The sequence below is a fragment of the Fukomys damarensis genome, unplaced genomic scaffold (assembly GCF_012274545.1).
Source record: "Fukomys damarensis isolate Sample0158 unplaced genomic scaffold, DMR_v1.0_HiC HiC_scaffold_19, whole genome shotgun sequence".
Taxonomy (NCBI): domain Eukaryota; kingdom Metazoa; phylum Chordata; class Mammalia; order Rodentia; family Bathyergidae; genus Fukomys; species Fukomys damarensis.
The window spans coordinates 61,540,363-61,566,708 of NW_022900931.1; the positions used below are offsets into that span (position 1 = coordinate 61,540,363).

The 26,346-nt window shown below is 45.0% G+C and overlaps 2 protein-coding genes and 1 long non-coding RNA gene across 5 annotated transcripts in view; 2 read left to right on the plus strand and 1 right to left on the minus strand.

Moving 5' to 3' along the window:
- The window catches only part of Lypd5 (LY6/PLAUR domain containing 5), a 5,678-nt gene extending 1,562 nt beyond the window's left edge, over positions 1-4,116 (minus strand). The window contains exons 1-2 of the mRNA XM_010623366.2: positions 4,071-4,116; positions 490-618 (exon numbers count right to left, since the gene is read on the minus strand). Coding sequence (XP_010621668.1) covers positions 490-618; positions 4,071-4,116 — 175 coding nt within the window. The remainder of the gene's footprint in view (positions 1-489; positions 619-4,070) is intronic.
- Positions 4,117-13,159: 9,043 nt separating this feature from the next.
- Positions 13,160-18,106, plus strand: LOC104861698. 3 transcript variants are annotated; one of them, XR_780098.2, is made up of 5 exons: positions 13,160-13,225; positions 14,081-14,690; positions 15,597-15,703; positions 17,746-17,872; positions 18,031-18,106. It is a non-coding gene; the product is annotated as an uncharacterized LOC104861698 (long non-coding RNA). The 3 variants fall into 3 exon arrangements; XR_004518014.1 differs by having other exon boundaries at positions 14,081-15,703; XR_004518015.1 differs by lacking the exon at positions 13,160-13,225 and adding an exon at positions 13,463-13,498 and having other exon boundaries at positions 14,081-15,703.
- Positions 18,107-23,968: 5,862 nt separating this feature from the next.
- Positions 23,969-26,346, plus strand: part of LOC104861696 (zinc finger protein 226) — a 42,808-nt gene continuing 40,430 nt past the window's right edge. Inside the window, exon 1 of the mRNA XM_010623244.2 lies at positions 23,969-24,366. The gene's annotated coding sequence lies outside the window, so the exon portion shown is untranslated. The remainder of the gene's footprint in view (positions 24,367-26,346) is intronic.

Below are 26,346 nucleotides of genomic sequence, written 5' to 3' on the forward strand. Positions count from 1 at the left end.
CCCTCCTCCCTCTGCTCCCGTCCTGGCCACGCTGCTCTCTCTCCAGCTGTCCTCTCCTCTCCTAGCAGCCCCTCCCCCCACGCCCCACCCGCTCCTCCTTTCTGCCCTCTCCTTCCTGCTGCTTTCCTTCCTTCGTGCTTCTCCTCTCTGCATCTCTTCGCCCTTAGCTACTTGCTTCTTCCTCTCCCTCCATCTAGCCTTATCCTTTCTCTCCTCTTTGTTTTTGTGTCACTGGTGATTGAACACAAGGCCTTCCCACCGAGCCACACCCTCAGCTCTTTATTTTTATTTATTTTGAGAAGAGGTCTCCTTAAATTGCTAAGTTGGGCAGGTTGGGCTCCAACTTGTGATCCTCCTGCCTCAGCCTCCTAGAGTGCTGAGATGACAGGCCTGTGCCGCCACACCCACCCTTTTCCCTCCACTTCTACCAACCTCCCCCCATTCTTCACCTCTGTACCCCTCCTTTTCTCCTGTCTCCCAGCCCCTCACCAGTGTCCAGGGACATGACAACTTCTGAGCACCCTAAAGGACAGGAGACGTTGGGGAGCTGCAAGGCACTGAGGTCAAAGTGCCCGAAGTAGATGTGCTCCATGCTGTAGCACTGCAGGGCTCGGGACCCTAGAGGAGGGTGTGGTGGTCAGCGGACCAGCAACGGCCAGGCCTGCTGGCCCAGGAACAGGGTCCACTGCTGCAGCAGGTCACGGCTGCGGCCAGGTCACAGTAATGCGTGGACTGCAGCTGCCAGTCTAGTTTTTTCCTCCAAGCTATCCAAGCTCTCCACCCTCCTCCAGGAGGGCCTCAGAGACGGAGATAAGGGAGGAGGAAGTGACTCATCCACTCCTGCTCTGCGCATCCCTTCCCACAACCCCCTCTCGCAAGGCACAGTGGCACTAAATGAGAGCCACCGCCACTGGGACACAGGGCACCACCAAGGGCACAGTGTGCTGCGAGGTGGACCACACATACACACTTAGCCCAGCAACACAGAGCACACAGAGCACACACGCTGACACAGGCAAACTCACACGACCGACACGGCTCCTGCTCAGCCCACAAATATACAGCAGGACGCAGCCTGCTCGTCCTGGTTCTCATACCAGATACTCACTGGGCCCTGCAGGGTGGACGCCCAGCCACGGGCCCAGCACAGAGCACATGGCCTCACAGAAGCTGAGGTGGGCCCGGGAGGGCGATCTCACATGTGACAACAGTGACAACATTTAGAGGGACCAGGAAACCCATCCAGAGACAGTGAGACAGAAGTAGTGAGACACGGAGACAAAGAGAAATGCAGACCCAAGAAACACAAGTGCACAAATGTTAGGTGAGGCCACGATTATGCAAAATTAGAGATACGGGGAAATAAGACCATAAAAGTATGCTGGAAAACCGTTATAGAGAGAGTGAAGTTCAGAGATAAACAGACCCACTAAAGCACTTACTCAAACTCAAGACATTGAAATCTGGTCCAGAGAAACGCACACAAGCATGGAAACTCATAAGGGCACAGTGACACATACAGGAGCCAAACTGTCCCGCAGATGTACACAGACATGCAAATTAGTTGTGTGCGGGAAGACAGATGCCAGAGAAAATGACAGACACTGGAGGAATGTATGCGTGTGCAGGGGGGAAACCAAGTGGAGATAGTTCCTAGGTGCTTTCCTCAGGAGTCTGAATTCCAGCTGACCTCCCTCAGACACAGGGCTCCAGACGCAGCCTCCTCCCTCAGATCCAGGGGTCCAGACCCAACCTCCTCCCTCAGACACAGGGATCCAGGCCCAGCCTCCTCCCTCAGATCCAGGGGTCCAGGCCCAGCCACCTCCCTCAGACACAGGGGTCCAGGCCCAGCCTCCTCCCTCAGACACAGGGGTCCAGGCCCAGCCTCCTCCCTCAGACACACAGGGCTCCAGACGCAGCCTCCTCCCTCAGATCCAGGGGTCCAGACCCAACCTCCTCCCTCAGACACAGGGATCCAGGCCCAGCCTCCTCCCTCAGATCCAGGGGTCCAGGCCCAGCCACCTCCCTCAGACACAGGGGTCCAGGCCCAGCCTCCTCCCTCAGACACAGGGGTCCAGGCCCAGCCTCCTCCCTCAGACACAGGGTCCAGGCCCAGCCTCCTCCCTCAGACACAGGGTGCAGGCCCACCCTCCTCCCTCAGACTCGGGGGTCCAGGCCCAGCCTCCTCTCTCAGACTCAGGGGTCCAGGCTAGGCCCCTCCCTCAGACACAGGGTCCGGGGGTCCAGGCCCAGCCTCCTCCCTCAGACCTGGGGGTCCAGGCCCAGCCTCCTCCCTCAGACACAGGGTCCAGGCCCAGCCTCCTCCCTCAGACACAGGGTCCAGGCCCACCCTCCTCCCTCAGACTCGGGGGTCCAGGCCCAGCCTCCTCTCTCAGACTCAGGGGTCCAGGCTACAGGCCCTTCCTACTATTGAACTCAAATTTTAGGTACCTGTCAGGCAGAGCAGCATGGTTCCAAAGAGACAGAGCAGAATGTCCCTGAGACTCCCCATTGTGAGTGTATAGCTGAGGTGTGAGCTTCCTCGACTCTGACTTGCTGTCTGGCTGGTTCTCCCTGCTATGCCATCAGGCTGGGTCAGGATTCCTCGCCCCACCCTCCCTTACATAGGGTGGCTTCCTTTAGGTGATCTCAATGGGCCCCAGATGAGTCCTGGGTCTTGAAGGAGAGAGGACTTGGGACCTGGCTCTGAGGATGGGTTAAGATCCTATAACCTTTACTTTTGATGGGATTTGTGTTTGGCTGGTCTCTCCTATCTATCCTCCTCCCCACATCTGGCCTCTTCATTTCTCTTCCCCCCGCTGAAACACACACCTCCGCGACACTCAGACACAGTTTCCTATCCTGGGGCCACATGTCTGACTCTCAGACACATGCACTGTTCCTTCCCACAGACTTCTGAAAGGGGTCTCGAGCCCCCTTTGGGTGCCCCTTACCCAATTATGCCACTCACTCACCGAGAGGTCCGGCAGGAGATTTTTATTATAGGGAGGTGAGCAGGAGGCGGAAGGCAGAGAGTGAGAGAGCGAGAAGAGGAAGCGCTGGGATATTTATAGGACGGGCAATGGAAGATCCTTCCTTGGGAGAAGCGGTCTTTGTTATCCTATTGCAAGCCAGGTTGTCTTTTGAATTTCGCGCTTTACAATTTCGGTGGGAGAAAGGACTCAGTCGGGAAAGAACCCGGAAGTAAGATATAAAATGGCTGGGGGGGGTTGTATTTTAACACGTGTGATCTCCTAACAACTTCTATGACCCCACTGTTCCCACTCAGCTGCCCCTCCTCAACCTCAGACACCTTCCCGTCTCCCAGCCCCATCAAGTGAAAGTAATCTGGGCGGTGTCTGTGTTCTCCATCAGGCTGTGATATCCTGGGGGCTCCAGGGATATTTGTGATAATGAATGAACCAACCCACAGAGAGGCATTAAGAGAAATAGAGAGGAGAGACTCAAAGAGAAGGAAAGAGAGAGGAGGGGAGAAAAAGAGAGAGAGAGAGAGAGGGAGAGAGAACCAGCCAAATCTCCAAATGTTTTAGCCAGCATGATAGACCATTTTAACCTTTAGAAGAAAATTTATTTTAAGAGAGCGAGGCAGGAAGATCACAAGTTCAAGCCCAGCCTGAACAACTTAGTGACTTAGTGAGATCCTGTCTCAATATACAACTTCCTAACTCTAGGCCTTTGACCTCTAATCTCTTAGAGCATTACTATGATTTGAACGTCTCCTCAAAGTTCACTGGGATGGAAACTTAATGCCCAAATTCATACATGAACATATTTTGTAAGTGGGGACTTTGGGAGGTCATTAGGGTTAGAGGAGGACATTATGGTGGTTTTATGAGGAGAAAGAGAAGAAGTAAAACAGAGAAGGGAGAGGGGGAGGAGGAGGAGAAGGACCAAAGGAGAGAGAGAAGGAGAAGGATGAGGAGGAAATGAAGGAGAGGAAGAAGAAGGAGAAAGCTGAGGAGAAGAGGGGAGGAGAGACGAGCTAGCATACTTGCTCTGCCTTGCCACGTGATGCCCTCCACCATCTTAGGAGACAAGAAGGCGCCCACCAGATGCCAGCACCATGCTTTTGGACTTCTCAGCCTCTAGAACCATGTTCCGGTTTGTGGTAATTTTGGATCGTAGCAACAGAAAAACAAAATAAGACCTAAGCACTTACTTTAGAAAATTTGTACTCCTAGCCAGGCATGGTGGTGCACACCTGTGATCCCAGCACTCAGGAGGCTCAGGCACAAGGATCACTGTGAGCTCGAGGCCGGCCTGGGCTCCATAGTGAGTTCGAGGCCAGCCTGAACTGTGTAGTGAGACCCTGTCTCAAAAAAAAACAACAACAACAACAAAAACAAACCCTCCCTTGAGATGGAGGTGAAGCCTCTGCTGGCCAGGTTTCAACCTTAGGATGTCTTTCTCAATGACCTGGGAGCCATGCCTGTGAGGTCAGGGAGAGAGACAGTGCCCCACTCCCCGAGCTCTGTGGGAGGGCTAGGCCTCACTTTGGTAAGTGACAGTGAGCAAACACAGTTGGCCAAATCAAAGAGGTAAACTTTCGCAATCTCATGAATAACTCCATGTGCTGACACAACCTGTGGACGAGTTCCTCTTGTCTGCCGATGCTGGCCCACTAGCTCATCCGGGATTTCAAAACCCTCCCGCCTTTCCCTTCAATGCAGTCACATTTAATTTCTCACCCCTATGGCAGTAGTCCTCAAGAAAGTCTCCCTTGCCTGTGGAGCTTTGGCTGGTGCAGTTTCTCTCTGACAGGAGACACCCAGACCCTGTGTGCCCTCACAGCCTTGGACCCTCTTCCTCTCATCTCCCACAGTGTCTGCCCCTCCTGGGAAGTCTCACTTCCCACAACCTATTTTGCATTCAAATTCTCGTTACTCCGGTTCCTGCCCAGTTGCGGGGGAGCTCAGAGCTCCGGGTATTTGGAGCATGGAGTCCAACCAGGAAGGCTGGGTTTCTCTGAAGCCTCTCTGGAGGGTGGAGGAGTCAAAGGTCTGCGTAGCAGTTCATAATGTCAGGGTCTGAGCTTTAGAGAGTAGCCAGAACAGCCATGGGTGGGTGTGTGTGTGTGTGTGTGTGTGTGTGTGTGTGTGTGTGTGTGTTTGTGTGTGTGTAAGAGATTGTGACTCCGATAACCTTCAGGCACTTTTGAGACTGAGTCAGGAGGTAGGTAGGAAGTTCCCCATTATAGGAGGTAATGATTACAGAAGACAGTTCTAACATAATGCCTGGGTTCATCCTATAGCCCTCTGCAGACACAAGAGCCCTGCCCAAATCCCCAGCATTAAATGAACTCTCGCATGAGGCCTAACACACCAAGCCAGTATGGGCCCAGTGACCATTACTAGTGGCAAAAGGCAAAATTTGCTATAAACTTCAGTTAAAGATTTTTTTTTTTTTTTGGTACTAGGAATCGAACTCAGGGCCTCCCACTTGCCAGGCAGGTGCTGCGCTGCTGAGCTACATCACAGGCCCAATTTAAACATCTTAATTGTTCTTATTTGTCGTTCTGAAATTGTTCACACTTCATACCATGAAACAGAATGAGGGTTCCTATGAGCTGAGCCAAGGAGGCCGGCTTTATAGAAAGAAGCGCTGATAGAAGACAAAAAGGCAGAGTGGTCGCTTCAAATATATTATTGTCATCTGTGGTACTGGGGATTGATCCCAAGCGCGGACCTTCATGCTGAGCAACACCCCCAGCCTCTTTTTTTTTTTTTAATTTTGAGACAGGGTCTCACCAAGTCGCTGAGTCACAGGCAGGACTAAAACTTGTTCCCCTTCTGCTTCAGCCTCCCAGAGTGCAGGGACTGCAGGCCTGTGCCACCACGCCCGGCCTGAATAGATTTCTCGGTGGTCTGACACCACCAAATGAACTTTCCCTTCGCAGTTGACAAGCCTCAAATTTGTTTTTGATGTGTGTATGTTTAATATATTTCTATACTTATTAAAAGTTTAAAAACAGTAATGGAATGATCTTTAACATTTCAGTAGAGCTGAAAGATTTATTTTTTTTTTTTTTGCTGCATTATCCCTTATCCATCTTTAAAAACCTGTAGAATAAAGGAAAGAAAAAGAAAAGAGAATAGATTAGGAGATTCTGCCCCAGACCCACACCACCTACCTTTTGCCCTCACCAGCAGGGATCCGAGCATTCACAGGCGTCTGCCCAGGCCTCAGAACCTGAAAACCCGGATGTGTCTCAGGATACACTGCTGCAGCCCGCCAGCTCCCACCCGTTTCTCCGTTTCCATGCACATTTGCAAAAACCTGGCCTCTCAGATTATTTCCCCCAGATTTGGTTTTTGTAAGCAGATTATTAAATGTGCAAACCGTCCGTCTCCAGCTATGTCATTCAGTTGACAAAATACCACGTGTTCACATACAGCAATAGATAAAACCTGGTTGGGCTGGGGATTTGGCTCAGTGGTTCCTCTGCCTACCTTGTAAGCACAGGGCCTGAGTTCCATCCCTGGTACCTCCAAAACAACAACAACAACAACAACACCAAAAACACCCGGTCGTTTAGTGTATTAGTCAGCTTTCCATTGATGCAACAAAGAACACAATAACAACTCCAAGAGTGAAAAGTTTATCTTGGCTCATAGTTTTGCAGTTTCAGTCCAGGGTCTCCTGGTTGCATGACCTTTGGCCTAAGGTGAGGCAGAAACTTCACAGTGGAAGGACGTGACAGAGAAAAGCTGCTCACCAAAGGGGGGAAAGGAAGCAGAAATGGTGAGAGGACCATCGAGGAAGGGACTGGGGACAAGGTACAGTTCCCAAGAGCACACTCCCTTGACCCAATCCCTTCCTATTTCTATTACCTTCCGATAACATCGTCGAACCACTAATCTGTCAACGGCCTGATCTGTCAGTGCAGTTAAGCCCTCACGATCTGATCAGCCCACCTCTGAACATTGCTACATTGGGACTGGGTGTTCAGCACAGGTGCTTTTGGGGAGCACAATTCGGAACCAAACCATAACTGCTCTAGCAATATATATATATTTTGGGGGTTACAGGCGATTGAACTCAGGACTTTGTGCTTGCAAGGCAGGTTGTGACACCACTGAGCTAAATCCCGGCCTGCTAGTAATTTTTAACTGATCCTTTCTCAGTGTGTGTGTGTATACATTAATAGTGAAGTCACTTTAGCTATAAATGAACAGACACAAGGATACAAGGAGAATTTAACATATGGTCTTTCCACAGCTCAGTCGTACACAAGTCTTTAAAACACGTGTTGGGCTAGGGATTTAGTGCCTGGCAAGCACAGTCCTGGGTTTGAGACCCTGCACTGCAAAAAAAAAAAACAAAAACCAAAACAAAAAGTATTGTGTTAACCGAGGCCACACCTACTAATTACGTATATTTTCTATGCAAGCTGAGAGCAAACAACACTGTCAAGAAAAATTTTCCCAAATTTTTAACCAAAAATTTTAAGAATGTCTGAAAACCTTCTATTTTCCCACGTGGACTCTCAAAACTTTTGCATGTTTCTATCAGAATATCACTTTGCAACTTAAACTTTTGCTATATCAAAAATACATTGGTGGGTCTATACTAATATTTACATTAAGCAGATTCTTGTACCAAGGTCTTTATGTACAGATTACCACTTGTCCTCCGTAAAATTCGTTAAAAAGTTGCAAACCACAGAACGGTCTTTAGAGAGAATACGTTCAAACATACCGTAGTTGAAATGCCTTTTAAACGTGTTCGCCCCTAACAACGTGGGACGCCTTGCTTTCAGCCTCTGAATTCTGCGAGACGTTATCAGAACTGTGGATACTTTTTTTTTCTGGAACGCTAATGATTGCCTTCCTAGAAACTGAATCACACATATTGTGTGCCAATGTTTGCTCTTGTTGTTTTCACAGACTCTGCCTGCAGCGTCAATATTTCTTTCTCGAAGCAGAGCTTAATATTTTTGTAACTCAGTAGTGTTAAGTAGACGCGTGTTGTTACCCAGCCAATATCCAGAAACGGAAATGTTATACTCGTTAAACAGAAGCGCCCCTTCCTCTCCTCCACCCTTCCCTAGGTCCCTGGTGTCTTAGTGGATCTTCTGTCGAAATAACCGAATACCACACACTAGGCAATTTATAAAGAGCAGGGATTTATTTAGATCATGATTCTGCAGGTTGAAAAGAGCATGGCCGGCTCTAGTTCTGGCACCTGCTGAGAGCCTTTTTCCTGCATCTGAAAATGCAAAGGGAGTCATATGGCGATAAAATCACTCTGCTAGCAAGGGTTTCTCTCCCTCTGATAAAGCTACTGATACCATCGGGGCCCCGGCCTGGTGACCTCATGAGTCCTAACCAGCTCGGAGAGGCCCTACCTCCTGTAAACTTGAGAGTTATGGTTTCAACGCATGAACTTTTGGGGGACACAGTCCAACCACAGCACCTCACAACTACCATGTTACTTTGTCTTTATGAATAGAGTACACACCTCACAAGGGCACTCCTACAGTATTTGGGTTTGTGTGACTGGTTTTTTTTTCCACTTACCATAATGTTCACAGAGTTCATCCATGTTGCAACCGTTGTAGCAGGATTTCCTACTTTTTAAAGGCTGAAGAATAATCCCACAGTATCGGTTGCCCACATTTTGTTTATCCATCCTCCATCGCTGGATTTTTAATTATTTATTTATTTATTTATTGAAGGAACAGAATTTTTTTTCCATTGCTTTCTTCTTGAGAAAAAGAAGAGATGATTTTTTTTGGGCTGGGGATTTAGCTCAGTGGTTCTGCTGCCTGCCTTGCAAGCACAAAGACCTGAGTTCAATCTTCAGTACCAACAAAAAAAAAAAAAAAAGAAGAGAGAGAGAGAAGAATTTGAAAGTCAGTGACTTTTTTTTTTTTTCAATGCCTTTGATACCTTTGCTCAAAGTTTGGTAGATTGCTTGATGAAAGCAAGTCTCTTTTTGGATTTTTCTAATGTTCCAGGATACTTTGCTCATTGACAGCATATACAGAAAGATTTCAGAGTTTGCGGGAGAAAAACCAGCAGAAAGAACCAATTACAGGTACCAAAAGAGAAAAAAGATGATTGAGAAATTTTTATTTATTTTTTTGGTTTTTTGAGACAGGGTCTCACTATGTAGTTGAGACTGATCTGGAACTCACTATGTAGCCCAGGGGGATCTTGAACTCACAGTGATCCTCCTGCCTCAGCCTCCTGAGTGCTGGGATTACAGGTATGCACCACCACGCCCAGCTGAGAAAGTTTAAATGGAATAGTTCATATGTATAGATATCAAAGTCCAGTTTTCATCATCACAGATGACATAAAAACATCAGAAAGAATTATTTTACAAATGCAATTTAGAATTACAATTTTTTTTCAGAATTACAATTTAAACAATATACAAAGATGTTACAGCAGTCAGATGTTGGCATGATGATGATTATACATATTTGATAAATAGATTTTTTTCTCTCAAAAAGTAATGGTTATACAAAAGTTATTAAACAATTATGAAAGTAAATTCAACCACCACTTAATTATTTAACACTGTTTCTTTAAAATGCATTGTGTGATCTCTTCTTACTTTAATTTTAAAGGGAACTCAAGAGGATACCCATGTTTTGAAAGTCTCAACTGACCATTCCTGCCCTTTTCACTCTAATGCCTCACTGGATAGATTGGTTGCACCTCTCAGTTATTATGGGTAATGTTGCTGTTAACATGGATATGTAACTATCTGGGATCCTGCTTTGAGCTTTTAAAAAATGTACACCAGGTTCGATCTTCTATTGCGGGTGCAACCTCCACCTTGTCATTTTCAAATGATGTGCGTCAGAGCTGCCCATCTGCTACAGATGTGGCCTGTTCCCCAAGGCTCGTGCACTGGAAGACTGGTTCCTGGTGTGGCACGGTGAGGTGAGGGAAACCTTACAAGGTGGGGCCCCAGGGATGTAACGAGGCCACGGGTGCTCCGCCCTCGTGATGAGCTAACACTGCTCTCTGGGTGCGTCAGTCTCCTGACGACTGCAGTGGTTCTCGTGACGCACTCAACTCTTCTGCACGAGGTCTGTTCCCCTCCTGCTTCTCCATTATGGCTTTTGTTTCATTTTGAAAGGGAGCCTGCAGGGCCTTGCACATGCTTGATAAGTGTTCTGCCATTGAGCTACATCCCAAGCTCATATTTTATTTACTTTTTTTTGAGACAGGGTCTCACTAAGTTGCCCAGTCTGACTTTGAAATATACAATCCTCCTGTCTCAGCCTACCCAGTAGCTGACATTATAGGTGTGCACCACCGTGCCCAATTCTCCATGTTTTGATGCAAATGGGGCCCTTGCTAAGACCCCGATGCCGTACTGTTTGGACCTTCCAGCCACCAGAACTGTTGGGCAAATAAACCTACTTTCCTTATAAAGTACCCAGCCTCGGGTATTTTATTGCAGGAACACAAGTTGAAGACTGTCTGTATTTAATTAATTAAAAGATTGTTCATTTCCTCCTTTCCCAGTCATTTTTTTGAACCTTTTTTACTTAAAGTAGAAGGCAAGTTCATGTTCTGTTCTGCTTAATGATTAATGAATCTGTGATACATTTGGCCAAAATAGCAGCTGTGGAAATTTATTTCCTCTCCCACCTCTTTCCTCAAAAAGTTTCTTCAACAGCCCAGTTAATTTTTATAATAGCTTCCCATTTTCTGATCCAAATTATCTTTCCTTCCTGATAGATGTCAAATGTTTTATCTTAGAATTTCCACATCTTAAAATAATATGAGGTAACAAGTCATTAGAATTTAATAATAGATCATTTCATAATGATGGAATCTCTCAGGAAATAATTAACTGCCATAAGAATCTAACAAATCAACTATTACATAATACTCTCTAGTTTCCACACCACTGCACATTTTTTGTGGCTTACTAATGGTAATTGGATATTAGTTAACCTACAGTGATTGGTACTGAGTGAAAGGAACTACAGGTCTAAGTTTGGAACGTAACAATTCTAGTCTGTATCAGTGAACAAGTAGCTCAACACATGAGCTGCAACACGAAATACCAAATATAGCCAGGTGCACACATTAACTTTTTTTTAAAGAAAAGATGTTTTATGTATCAGGTGAAAAAGCAGCTTTGTTTAGAAGTACAAGATTTTTTTTTTCCTGTATGGGGATTGAACTCCAGACCTTGCACTTGTGAGAGGCAGGTGCAGTGCCACTGAGCTAAATCCCCAGCCTAGTATAAGATATTTTATTATAGAATTTCTTTATTTTCCTTTTTGGTACCAGGGATTGAACTCTGGACCTTGGACTTGTGAGGCAGGTGGTGGCACCACTGAGCTAAATCCCCAGCCCAGTATAAAATATTTTAGATGATATGAGATCAGTAAGGTCTCTCCAGTTCCAAACTGATGCCACCTTAGGAAGTGAAAGCAGAAAGGGTGGTATCAACCCTGTTGGCATGAGACACTTTACTGTTACTTGCTGGGACATGATTGTAATACATTATAAATCACATAAACTCTGCAATTAAGGGATAACACATGAAATAAAAATTTCCAAAAATAGTAAATATGTCTTTCCAAAATAATAAAGATGTCTGTGACAAAAATGATATCTCTTTAAGTACAGTGCTCTTGTGCAGTGCCCAACACAAACAACTGTTCATGGTGACAGTGGAAAGCCACCCACAGGTGGGGCAGATGTGGAAGACTGGCTCATGACAAGGCAGATGACATGATAAGGCTGTTATAGGGAGACCCACAGTCAACAGCAGCAAAACTTGGAAATTAGGTAAGAGTGGATTTAAAGACTACCTAAAGGGATGGTTGGGGTCAGAAGGTGAAAAACAAGGTAATAAGTACTATTGGAAGATATCGGATGTGGCCTGGAGACCCAAGCTCTATCCTGCATTCAGTGTGTCCTTGAGAAAGTTCTTCCCCCTCCCTGAACCTTTTGAGCCATCTGGATGTTGGGGAGGACAACTGTCACTCAACGGTCACTCAATTGTCACAAAAGTGTTGCCTTCTGTTCTCCCAGGGCTCGGAGAACTGAAAAGGTCAGGTTCCCCAGGAACAGCCAGGGCATGAGGGTGGTGGGGTGCTGTCATTGGAGTTTTGGTCCCAGCGTCGTCGGTGCTGGAACTCGGCCACATCCCGGGCTCCTGAGCCTGTACACACTCAGGTTCGCATAGTGGGTGAGGGCCCGGGGCCTCGCACAGATGCAGAAGGGTCTTCCTGGGCTCTGGCTCACTCCACGTGCACCCACAGCCTTCGGATGCCTCCAGTTCCCTCTCTCCCCCAGATGTCTCTCTTCCTCCAAAGATTCCCATGCCTGCCCCTTCCCTACCGCTCCAGCTTTCTCACACTGTGCCCTCGGCTTCCCTCACTACCCCTGTACTGCCTCTCCTTCAGGCACAGCCTAAGTCCTCCAACTTCTCCTCCACTTCTAGGACCATTCTCCCTTCCTCTCTTCCACTCCAACGCCCTTTCTGACACCGCCCTTCCCATTGCCCAGAGTTGCCAGATAAAATATTGGCTAATTTAAATTTGAGTTTCTTATAAATAATACTTATTTTTACAGAGTCTTACTATGTAGTTCAGGCTGGCTTTGAACTTACTATGTAGCCCAGACTGGCCCTGAACTCACAGCAGTCCTTCTGCCTCAGCCTTCCAGGTTCTGGGATGACAGGTGTGCACCACCACGCCCGGCACAATAGATAATTTTTAGAAGTACGCACTAAATAGTTTAACATTGTATCCGGGGCACCAGTCCGAGGTTCTTGTTATCTCAAAGAACTGAGCAGGATACTCCAACACCACAGCCAGTACTGGTTCTATTTGGCTGGTAGCTGCCAGAGACTTAGAAAGAAAAAGAGATTTACTTGGTTTACAGTTTGAGGCATTTTTTCAATCTACTACATCCACTAGCTGAAGTCTCATTATGTTTTTTGTAGGGCCCAGGTGAAACAGATGGGGCTATGATAGGGACAAATCACTGTGCATCCTCAAAGTTTACAGTAATGGAAAAACTTTCTGCAACCCCTCCCACGATATAGTGTTGAGTTTCAAGGGTTTCCATTTATTTACATCATAATGGCTCTCAGTTCACAGGTTAGGAAGCCACTGTGATGAATTCTACCAGATGATAAAGCTTATCTACCCCAAATATCTATTCAAGGGTGGAGGAAAAAAACCATAGGATGGAATCACAGAGTTGCTGACCCTACTGTGAGACACATGTGGGCCAAATTTGGATAAACAATCGTTGTTACCAGGGGAGCCAGTTCAAGGTTCTCGGTATCCCAAATAATTGAGCAGAATACTCAGGAGTAACCAGAGGAAGGTTGACTAAAAGTGAAAGTACACTTCCCAGGGTGGGAGCCGGCCAGAGAAAAGAGCTCAGGGCTCCAGTAGGGGCAGGCAACTCCATCTCTTCAAGTCTGGGATTATAGGGGCCGGAGATGTAGCTCAGTGGCACCGCACCTGCCTGACAAGCGAAAGGTCCTGAATTCAATCCCCAGTACCGGGGTAGGGGAGAGTCTGGGATTATGGGAGGATTTACAGTTGGCAATCAGCAGGAGCCATGGCCCAACGTGGCGCTTGACTCGGCCCATCTGTCAGGAGGGGGAGTTTTTGACCAACAAGGTTTTTAGCGGAAATGTCATGGCATCTGAAAGCCACAACGGGGATGAGGGGTTGGGTAAATGTGCGTGCGGTCAAAACCGCAGTGCAGATGAGGTTGGGTTAAGGCCAGAATCATGTACTTTTGGTTTTGGCCATGCTTGGGAGGTCTTTGGGGGATAAAATAACCTTTATCTGTTGGTTTCTTGATGTTTTTTGATATAACTGTCCTTATCTAGTATCTCAATTTTTTTATCTAGTTTCTCAATTTTCACCCAACATATTGTTTGCTTATCCTCGCTCTACCTCCTGCCTCATTACCCCCTATGCCTTAAAGGTTTGTCCCCGAGAGCATGAACTCTGCTGCATACCAGGGTGTGTAGGGATGGGAGCTGGCTGGGCTCTGTGCTGTGTGTCTGTCAGCAAAGAAATTAGAAATCATACTCTCGCTAACTCCACCAGGGCGAATCTGATCACCAAACTCATTCCGGGCAAGACGCACCCATCTGTTCAACTGCCAGACACGGCTCCCAGCACTCTCAGCGGGTAATCTCCAGATCTCCATCCGATCGTCCTACAGACTCCCCCAGGGATGCTCTTGTTTGCTCAAGTCTGAGTCCCCCAACACCCTCATTCCCATCACCACCCTCTTTGAACTCCAGAACGCGTTCCTCAGCCTTTGCTGAGAACCTCTGAATTTGCTCTTAGCTGCATTAAAGACAACCGAATCGACTGGCTCTCCCAAGCAACTCTTTCCTTTAGCAAAGAATAGGAGTTCTGATCGGCTTCGGACAAAATGCTTTGCACAGAACAGCTGCTCGCTGGGAACCTTCCTGCTGTCTGGGTTCCGACTTCCGAGGGAGCGCCGGATGTGGACTACATTTCCCAGAAGTCTCAGGAGCACAGCGCTTTCGGGCGCTGGGCGAGTTTGCGGGTGGAGAGCGTTTTCTCGGACCCAGTTCCCAGTTCCGGGCTGTTTCCCGGCTCTCATGTCCCGTAAGCTTCTGTGTCCACACACACATCGGACTTTGGAGTCCCTTTCCTGTGTTCTCAAGTTCTTGGACCACGAGTGGTGAGTCGGTCGCGTTTGAGGAGGTAATCGGCGCCGGGGGAGAGTGGTAGGGCTTCTCCGAGGTCCCCAACCGAGCCCGATCTGAACTGGCCCTGAGTGTGACGGTGGTGGCCCCGGCAGGCGCTGGAGATAAAAAGGCTGGCATAGGACATCCCGTGCCCGGAGCTTCAAGCATACCTCAACAGCTGAGCGGCATAGTGTGTGGCAGGTGGCGTTTCGGGGCTGAGGGGGGGGTGTTCGTGACTGTGGACGCGGTTGAGAATGTATGACTGGGGTGGGCTGTATGGTCTTATTCCTAGGTATAGTTTGCTTTTGCCCTGTGCTCAGGGCAACCTCGAGGCTGTCTTTGGCTCTGCCACAATTACATGACCCCAGAAAACAAGTCTCTACTAAGCCCAGGACAGTAGGGGCGAATCTGGGGCACGCGTGGAGCAGCAGGCTGTTTGTAGCCTTGAAAATTCCAAAAAAAGTTCGTCGTCACTGTCCAAGGTTGTATGTTTCACTGAAAGTATCCTCGTGACAAACTCCTGGGAAGACAGAACCTAGAGGATCTTAGAGATGGGATTCCTAGAAAAGGTGCCTCTACAAGCTCTTTAGGTGCCAGCTACATGTTTTCATAGTCACTGCAACTAGATTGCTATTCCTGAGAATTGCTGTCAACTCAGAGACAGACTCCAGCTGCTTTTTGAAATGTGTGGATGAAGATAGATACGGCCCTAAGTGTGTTTTCTTTTTCTTTCTTTCTTTCTTTCACAAGAAAAAAGAGACACGCTGGCAACTCATGATTTCTCCCCAGGGCTGTCAGGTTCCCAAGAGGACATGGAGGAGGAGGAAAGAATTTTTGCCTATTTGTAAATCAAGGGTTCTGAGTTTCTTTTTTATTCATATAATTATTTTTTCTTCTAGGTGATGAGAGCAGTACTTCCTTTGGCCCAAGATACCTTGACTCTATGGTCTATTCTGAGTTTCCCTCCTGGAGAATGACTCACTATCCTACATCCTTTTCCTCAGTGGTTATGTATTGTCCCTTTCCTCCATTATTACCCACTTGTTCCGTGGCAAATTGTTCACATCTTCTACTGTATTGTGTTATCGAAATACACCTCTGGGAGATTCCTGTTAGAGCTTTATTTTAGACTGCGATCACTTGAGGAGATTAATACTTAAGTGGTATTGTGTACAAAATTTTAGAACAAATCTTTCCCACAGTCGTGAATTTAAAGCAAAGCAAAATAGAAGCTGTTTTAAAGGAAGGCAAGATTTGAGCCAATGAACAATAATAATATTGTCAGCTTTCTGAGGCTTTTAGGGACAGAAATGTGATCAGGCTTTTTAATGCAGGGATTTTTGGTTCCACCAATAAGGGCAGGAACTTTGAGATAATCTGTGGATAAAAATCTGTAACATTGCCAAGCGTGAGTTGTTTTGGGTCTGGCATTGAGTGGCTTGTGAGAGGCAGCACTGTGTTGCGGTCACAGTAGGGGTTGAACCCAGAATATCTGTACTTGAATCCTGGCCCTGCCTTATATTTGCTGTGTGAGCGTCTGGACAGGGACTCAGACTCTAACCTTTTCACCTATTTGGGGCATTTTCTGGAGCACAGTTGACTGGCTTTATGCCACATCTGTAAAATTAATACAAAATAACATCTAACTAATGAGGTTGCGGTGATATCAAATGAGTCAGTATATGTAAAGCTCTTTAGAACAGAGTTGGCTCCATAATATTAGCTTGCTGAATATTAAGAGTTTCTGTGGTGGTGGTGCACACCTGTAAATCCCACCTCTCTGGGAGGCAGAAGCACAAGGATCACAAGTTAGGGCTCAGCCTGGCAATTTAGCAACTTAATGAGACCGCCTCAAAATAAGACTGGGCTAGGGATATAACTCAGTGTGAGGTCTTGTGTTCAATTCACAGTGCCACAAAAGAAGAAGAAGAGGAAGAGGAAGAAGAAGAAAAGGAGAAGGAAAGGTGGTGTCATGTGATGGTTCTGGATTGTTCTCATCAACTTTTTTTTTTTCTTTTTCTTTTTTTGGTATTGGGGATTGAACTGGGGTCCTTGCGCTTGCAAGGCAGGCCACCGAACTGCTGAGCTAAATCCCCGGCCCCAACTTTTTTGTTTTTTTGAGACAGCCTCCTTCTTTAGTCCAAGCTGTCCTTGAATTGACTATGTACCCCAGACTGGCCTCAAACTCCCAGCCATCTTCCTGCCTCAGCCTCTCTAGTATTGGGATTATAGCCGTGTGTCACCATGCTTGTTATTTATCTATTTTTTTATGGATTAGATTCAAATATGAAGTTGATCATAATGGGTGCTTGCAAGTTTAACGTGGTACATGTGTGACTGTCCCATTGGATGGTTGTACCACTCAGGTGGGAATGTCCCATACCACCTGACAGGACAGTCGTGCATATACAACCAGTGGCTCAGAGCAGGCTAGCAGTGAGACATAGGAATTTCAGCCCCATTGTGACTGTGTTAGAAGAAGTGATCAGATACTCAAATGGGCAGGAAATCTTAACCCAAGGTCTTCTTATTCCATGGATGAGCTTCTAGGTGACATTAAACCCTTTGAAGTGAGACCATTTGCCGGGGGTAAATATTTGTAAGTGTGCTTCTTTTAACTGGGAAAAATGTCTATAATGTCATATGATTGTCAAATGAGCTTGAGCAAGATTTAGCTGTCTTCATCTAGAACAAAGACTGTGACACAAAATTCATGTCCAGAAATGTGGGAGTAGTTAAGTAAATTTCAGTGTATCTTGTGATGGGATAATTGGCACCTAGTAAAATTATCTTTATAAAGAATCAAATGAAGGAAAATTGAAATGGTGTAATATTAAGTAATCATTATAGTCGAGGACAAAAGTAAGCAAGAATGTGTTACACATGAATCCCACTCAGTTACACAGGGTTTCGAAACATTTTTGAAGGGTTGTACCCAAAGTGTTGTTTTAGTCATTCGGTGAAGACTTGGAGATGGGCAGCCACACTCACTGAGCATCTGCTGTGTACCAAATACTCTCCTGTTCATGCACGTATCTTCTTCTTCAGACTTTGAATGTACAGGGGGCTTCCCTGTCACAGAGGAGAATCTGGACCAAAGGAGAATCTTGTCAGTGAAAATGTCTCATTGTATTGCTGAGTGACAGCTACAGGATGATCAGATGATCGAGACCTGGTAGGTATACTTCATTTCAGGCCCTGCTGATTTTCAGTGTTAGTCCTGAACTAACACTCAGTCTGTCCTCTTAATGACTGAAACATATGCCTCCCCATCAGGCAATTTTGTTACATCTTTGGTATATCTTTGTATTTCTTATTGTGAAATTAATACAGGACTGGCACACAAGAAAAATTAGTGGCCCAGAAGATATAGAGAGAAAGAAGTTAAAATCACACATCTAATTATTCTTATATTTTGGTATATTTTTATTAAAAATTTTTCCATATGATTTTATGTGCCTGGGTTTGATTCTATAGAATAAAATCACAATAATTGGAGGTGTAAATGGGTTGAAGGCTCTTAGTTTGGAAAAGAAATCCTACCCAGATGTAGGATTTATTTTAGTCTTGAGTATGCAGGGAGAAGAGAGCAGTGCTCTGATTTCCTTTCTTATTTGAAAACCTCAAGTATTTGAAACCTTTAGGATATAGAGCCATCACTTAAACATTATTTACCAGAACATCAGTGATAGATGTTCAGAAATAGGTTATTTTGAGGGCATTTCCACATAATATAATAATAATTTCCAGTATTACAGCTACTTTACAAAAATACTTATGAAAAATATTTCTAAGGACAGATATGAATCCTATAAAGTAGAATAAGAAGTTTACATTAGCTGGCTATGGTGGCACAAGCCTGTAATCCCAGCCCCCGAGGAGGCTGAGGTAGGAGGATTCTAAGTTTGAGCCCAACTCAGGGAAATTAGGTATGCAGTGAGACCCTTTCTAAAAATGAAAAATAGTAAAAGTGGAACACACACAAAGTTACAGGTGTAAATATTCAAGTAAACCTCTGATTTGTGTAGAAGAAAAAGGTTAAGTCTGGTTAAGTTCTCTGATGGACACCTAGTCACATTGTATTTCCTGAGCTGTCTTTGTGATGCTGAACTGTGTCTCCCTGCATCGTGTGGAAAGAAGGGATATTTCCTCTGTCTTTCTGAAAACGTGTCTTGCTTATGTTGTTATTAGGAGAAACAGTGGGCTCAAGGGTGACCTCTGAAATTTTAGTTAGCATTATCAGAAAGTAGGCCTGAGAAGCACAAACTTTACTTTAAGCGAAATGGAAAGAATGGTATTAAATTCCTTTCTATTTACAATAGAATAAGGGACATTTACATTCCTTGTCTTTAATAAAAAAAGTTATTGGAAAATACAAGCTCATTATGTTCAAATATCAATTGCATTTTAATAACAACAACAATCTGAAAATTTAAATTAAAAATGCTCAATGACACATGCCCATAGGCCCAGCACTTTGAAAGGTGGTGGCAGGACAAATGGAAGTTCAAGTCCTGCCTGGGAAACTCAATGGGACTCTGACTCAAAATAAAAAATAAAAAGATCCAGGGATGTAGCTCAGTATTAGCACTAAGTGTGATCCCCAGTAACACCCCTAAAAAATCCTGAATATGAATGAAAAAGTGTCAAATACTTATGCGTGAATCTAACAAAAGATACATAATACTAACACTAATAATTTAAAATAACTGCTGAGGGCTGGGGATTTGGCTCAGTGGTTCTGCCGCCTGCCTCACAAGCACAAGGACCTGAGTTCAATCCCCAGTACCAAAAAAATGAAAAATAAAAAATAAATAAAATAACTGCTGAGAAAAAATTTGAATGTAAATAAATGGAAAGATACAGCATGTTCGTGAATCAGATGACTTGTATATTTTTTGCAACACATCCACAATTAAAACCCCAGCATCACAATCAAAACCCCAGTGGTTTTTCTTGTTTGTTGGTTTGTCCTTAAAATTTACAGACTGATTCTAAAATTCATGTGAAAACACAAATGACCTAGAACAGCCTAGGCAACTTCGAAGAGGGGCAAAGTTGGAGTGCTAACTCGATTGCTTAGAAAACTTAGTAGATTACAGTATTGAAGAAAATGTGCGTTGGTGTAGACAGACAAATCAGTGGAACACAAGGGAGAATGGAAAGACAGATCCAAAATACAGCAATTGACATTTTTTTCTTTCCTTTTTTGGGGGGTGGGGTAGAGATGGTGTCTTTCAGTGTTGCCCAACATAGTCTCCTGGACTCAAGTGTTCCTCCTACCTCAGCCTTCCAGGTACTGGAGACAACAGGTGCACAACTGCACCTAACCCTGAGTTTTAATAAAGGTGCCCAAGTGATTCAGTGGTGAAAGCAGAGTGCTTTTGAAAGGCAGTGCTGGACCGCTTGGATATCCATATACAAAAATCTGATTGATACCTTACATCATATTCCAAGGTTAATTTAAAGTCAATTTTAGATCTAAATGCAAAACCTAAAGCAGTAGATCTAGAAGAAAACAAAAGAAACTTGAACCATCCATTAGGCAATGATTTCTCAGTACCATTCATAACAAGGAAAATCTAATATTCTGGATTTAATTAAGAGACCTCAAAACTCACTGTTAAAAGAAGGAAAAAACATTGCCACCCTACAGAGAAATTATGAACTCCTACAAAAATGGTTCGGCTGTTGAGATCAAGGATGCCACACACATACAAGGGTATGCAAAGATTATTCACATGTAGGGCCTTGTGGGGAGAGGAGAGTAAGTTGGTTCTCAATCTGGTGTGAAAAAGGCTTTGGAGAGCAAAGAAAGAGAATGGCTTGGAATTTTTATTGTGTTGAGGGAGTAGGGCAGCATGAAGGTCTTTGCCCAAGAGCAGGAGACTGGTTGAAACAGTCTCCCACCCGCACTAAAGAGGAAGTATCTGAATTTCCTTACCAGCTTGCCCAGGTATGGTACAAAGCAGAAAGAGTACAGGTTGAGGCTTAAAAACTATCAGCAATGGAACATAACAATGGAGTCCAAGTATTTATTACACTGTAGACTATGAAAAGATATTTGCAAAGCATATATATGATGAAAATCTTCTATCTAGAAGATATGAACCACTCTTCAAGTTCAATACTAAGTCTGGGAGTGGCTGTGGCCTACGCCTATAATCACAGCACTCAGGAGGCTGAGGCAAGAGGACTGCTCTGAGTCCAAGACCAGCTTGAAGTATGTAGTGATACTCCATTTCAAAAAAGAATTCCATACTAGAGAAAAATAACCTAATTTTTAAAAGGATAAAATACGTTTAAAAGCTACTTTACCAAAGAAGCTATGTAGATGTAGAAGTAACACATGAAAAATTCCTTGTTTTGTATTATGTTATTCACTATGGGAATATGAAATGAAAATTAATACAAATTAGAACTGTGATGAGTAACTGAGGCCTCACTTATCCCCACCTCTCCTCTTACTGAACTCCCTTCACGGATTCCCTTTCAACTGGCTGTTCGAATCAGACAGATTTTTTTTTTTTTTTTTTTTTTTGGTACCAGGAATCAAACTCAGGGCCTTGTGCTTGTGAGGCAGGCGACAGCACCGCTGAGCTAAATTCCCGGTCCCACAGATTCCTTATTTATAAGAGTGGGAAATAAATGATATGATTTCTCAATCTCAGCTCAAAGAAGTACTTTTTTCCAGACATTAAATAACAGACGCCACTCCATACATATTTTGGAAGGTGGGCCCAGTTACTGGCCTAACTCCACTTGTCTCTCTCACTCCATTTGCCTCACTTTTTCTTCCCTTATGAACCGCTCTCTTCTGCAATCACCAGAGTCCGGGAATAGAAGGTCTGGTTAACAGAAATCTTTATAAGGGACCCAAACGCCCAAGCCTCTCAGAACACATGAACCTTGATGGAAACCCTCTCCAAAGAGGAGGAATTGCCCCTCATTGGGAGCTGAAGCTCTCCTCCCCGAGGGGGAGCAATTATCCCACAGTGAAAACCAAACTGCTCCCTCAAGTGCTGATGACACTCGAGAGCTCCACATAAGCAGCCCCTAGATAAGTGGCAACTGAAGTAGGAAATATGAACCATAGGTAGAAAAGATGTAGGCAGAAAGGACACCAGGAAACTCCATTATTTCTCTTGAAACTCTAGGTCAGATCCTTGCTCAGCTCTTCACATAGACATTTTAATCACACAAAGAGTGTCTGTGCTGCAGGGTTTGTTAGCCCTAAAATTACCTAGTCTATCTTACCCTCTTTCAAGCCTGAGGACACCGAGAAAAGAGTCACAAATAATTTTTAAGGCTTGCACAGACACTTGATTGCTAGCTTTAAGAACATTCAGTCCCAGACTCCGCTAAAGCAATGCCCAGAAGTCTTTAAACCTACACATGAAAAACACCTCAGAGTCCAGGAAAAGCTGGGCCTCACAGGTATGACATCACACACCCCCCCAAAGCAGGGTGTGGTGGTACACACCTGTGCCCCAGCATTTAGGATGCTAAGGCAGGATGATCACCATGAGTCCTACCCCTGTCAAGGCTGCTGGCCTCATGTTTTTCTGAATCCCAGCATCTGCTTTCTTACAAGTCTCCCCTTAACTTTTTAACTCTGCTTTATAAATCTGCCTATGCCTCTCATTGGTGTACCCTGAGAATCAAGACTATCTAGTGACACAACCAGGCAATGCCTTGACCAGGATATCTCCTGCCAATTTTTTAAGCCCCCCTCCCAGCTAGGTGATCCTAAACTTTTAGCTCTGTTCTCCCTTTCTATAAAACCTCAAAGTTACTCTAAGCTACTTGAAGACAGATCTTGTAACTCTGTCCTTTCCAGCATGGCCAAGGTGATTAAAATTATTTTCCTGCCTTTCCCTGCTTGTCTCTTTGATTGACACTTGGACTGGGTGGCTAAATCTGGCCTGATGGAGCCTCTGTAGCCAGGGCTTTTGCCCCAAAACTTCAGTAGTATTTTCTCCAATTCCCTGCCAATGCAAGACACTGTTAAAGAGAAGTGGAGAATTTTACTGTCTCTATTTCATGTTTTGCTCCATGGCTGTGAAATAGATCAGATACTCCTACGCAACTGTCAGGCCTTGATCTATTAACCACTAAAGATGGAGACATGTCTTTTTCTCTAGCTCCTTTGCTAGCAATGTATGGAATGCACCCTCCCGGTATCCTTACTCCTATTGCAAGGACCAAGCGCAATGTAACAGGGCAAGACACCAGCTTCTCTCCAAGGATGAGATCAGCCACTAGTCCATTCGCTATAGGGATGAAATCACCTAAAACATGACGAAGACATCTAAAGTCATGTTATATTAGTGATCCAATAGAAGGTACCAGCCCCTAGCCCACACCAGTGAACCCATAAAAGCCAGGCCCATTGTTTTGTTAATGAGTCAGTCTGATTCTCTCCCTCAGAGCAATGACCCTTTTAGCTTCTCAAGCTAAAGCCCCTTCCTTATTTTCTTTACCTTGTTTGTTTGTACTGGAATCCAACTCAGGACCTCCTGCTTGCTAGGCAGGTGCTGTGCCCCTGAGCTACATCCCCAGCCCAATTCCCTTTACTTTCTAACTCTAATAAATTTACCTACTCCTTTCACTGCTGTATCCTGAAATTGTTTTTCTATGAGGAAAGTCGATGAACCAGGGTGGGGGACAAGCCAAGTTGGGGCCATATAATAAAGCTCGTTCAGTGTGGCTTAAACCGCCCCTTGTTTTACGTATTAGTTTATACATAGCATGCCCTTTTAAATTTATTCATTTATGTATTTACTTGTACCAGGGATCGAACTCAGGTCCTTGTGCTTGCAAGGCAGGCGGTGGCTAAATTCCGGGACCTATGCCTTTATTATTATTCTCTATTTTTTCATGTTTCTAACTTCTGACACGTGTTCAAGGAAGCAACGAGAAAATGAGGACGCGGGTTGAGCTCTCCAAGTATGGACGGAGACTTCAACTGTTAATCTAAAAATTGCAGGGTGGCGGGAAGCTCAGGCTTACACAAGATTCTGGGATGTGCAACCTAAAAACTTTCTATGATTGCCGCACTTTTGCCAGCAAAGTGCGACTATGATCACTGCTCCACTGGGGAAAGAAGAAACTACAGTATGACCCAACGGCTGCACATTTGGTACCATTCCGGCTACCTGAGGGAGGAAATAGGAAACTTTCGCCGCTGAAGGATTCTGGGAAACGCGACTCAGGCTGCGCGAGTCTGCGCGTGCGCTACTGTCCTGTGGGCGGGTTTAGAGGTCCGGAGCCTCGTGGGATCCTGGGAACTGTAGTTCCAAAGCGCCGCGTAGCCTGGACACTTCCGCTGTCCGATGTTAAGCCCACGGCCTGCGCTTCTCTTAGGGAGGTGAGTGACTTGGAAACCCCTCGACCTCTTTTGACATTTATGGCCTACTCGTAGGATCAGTGAGACCCGCCCTTGGTCCCTGAGGAAGAAGCCGCGGCAGACGGCGGAGGGCGGCAGTGAGGGGTAGTGAGCGGCTGTCTGGCATCCGCTCTCCCGAGCCCCTGTCTTTGGGGCCGTTTGCGGATTCCCGGCTCGGAGGGACCTGGATCCGACTGCGTTTGTGGATCTCGTCGGTTCTCCGCTGCCCAGCCTGCTTTCCTTCACCTCCCTCACGTCCTATCGCGGCTAGCGGCGTAAAGGTGAGTGAGCATCTTTCTGTGTCTTGGTTTTCGCTCGGGTGAGAAGGGGGTATTACCGGTACCCACTCACCTTATACGTTTGTTTTCAGACTCAGGGGTACAGCACAAGTAAAATGTTTAGAACAGTGCACGCGTGTGGCAAGGTGTTGGCTGTTAGTATTAGTACTATTATAATAACCAGAAAAGTGTTCTTTTCTGTGGGAGCTCCTTGAAGTACCACGGGCTCCTTTTGATACTGATGGCAAAGGAGTATGTTCCTCTGCTACTGCCTCTCCTCTTTTCTTTTTTGCTATTCTTAACAGGTTTTATTATATTGGCTGGAATACTCTTATAAATTCATGAACTCTTTTGAGAAAATCTTCAATTTTCATCCCTCTTTTAAGAAACGTGCTGAACAAGTGATGTTCTGGCCAGATACGAAACAGCATTCTTTAACTCCTGGTTTATCCCCAACTAGTATCTAATGATAAAGGGGTCTCAGAAAGCAGAGGGCTGTGATAAATTCATCAGGTAGGGTCTCTTCAGTTCCTATACTACTTCTGAAAAAAAAAATTTAAAGGAAGATGCATCACTCACAGGTGAATTCCTGGGGTATCCTCTGGATTTCCCAAGACCACAGATAAGCTCATAGTAGCCTCCGGCCTCCTTTCCTTTCCTTGCCCCTCCTTCAGAAAGAAGGCTGCAGAGAGGAAGGGGAGTGAACCCTGGGCTCCTGGCATCAGAAGCCATTGTGGGAGAACTTAGCGTTCACCTTCTTTTTCTGTTCCCGGTGGGAGAAGACATTTTGTTCATTGGATGTTTGCCATATGCAGGTGTTCAGTTGTTGAATATTTGGGAAGATATGTCAGATGAGTAACAGTTGTAATGGTTAAACATTGAGTGCTAAGTTGCATTATGAAAAGCAGCATGTTTAACCTTCACAAAGCTGCCTGGGAGTACAGCCAGTGCTATTATTTTACAGAAAAGGAAATGGAAACAAAACAAGTTGTTTATGTCCCAGTCCTAGTTAGAACGGTGGAATTTGTGTCTACGGCTTGAGTTGTATGATTTGTTTTGTTTTGTTTTGTTTGTTGGTACTGGGGATTGAACTCGGGACCTTGCGCTTGCAGGCAGGCAGCAGCACCACTGAGCTAAATCCCCAGTCCTCTATATTTTGATATTGTTGGTCACACGATTTGAATCCCAAAATTGTAATTAGGAAATAAAATAGGAAAACAATCTATGTAAATATCCAAGCAATTATTTGGCATCAAGTTGGAAATGGGGTTGGAATTTTATTAAGGATTTTTAAATGTTTGGTTTGTATTTTGTGTAGAGAATTTTTGAAAGCATGATTAGTGAATTTCAACTTTCCTGTAAAAATTTTAAAGTATTCTCATTTAACTTTATTTTAAGCAATATTCTATCTATGCATTTATTTATTTATTTTTTTTGGTTTGGTACTAGGGATCAAACTTGGAACCTTGCACTTTGGAGGCAGGTGGCGGCACCACTGAGCTAAATCCCCAGCCCCTATCAATATTCTAATCTATAAATCTAGTCATAAAAATAAAGCTCTTGTCAGGGATTTAGCTCAGTGGTGCTGTGCCTGCCTTGCAAGCACAAGGTCCTAAGCTCGAGCCCCAGTACCCCAAAAAAAAGAAGCTCTTTATAGAGAATTCTGGAAGTAAAAAAAACATGTAGAATTACCTATAACATTCAGATACAGTTACAGTAGTCACTTAACCACTGAATTGTGTTCCTGCAAATAGGTTGCTAAATGAGGAATTGTATATAGGACGTATATTACAACATTCATACAACAAAGACACAGTCGGAGGGAACTCCAACTTGATGACTTTGCTTTTATTTGCGTAACTCTTACATGCAGTGCTGTAATGTAGGACAACATAAAACTACAGTACTGTGCAGTACAACCAGCAAAAATTAACGCACAGTATAAACAAGATATACTGTAAAAAAAAAAAAAAAAAAAAAAAA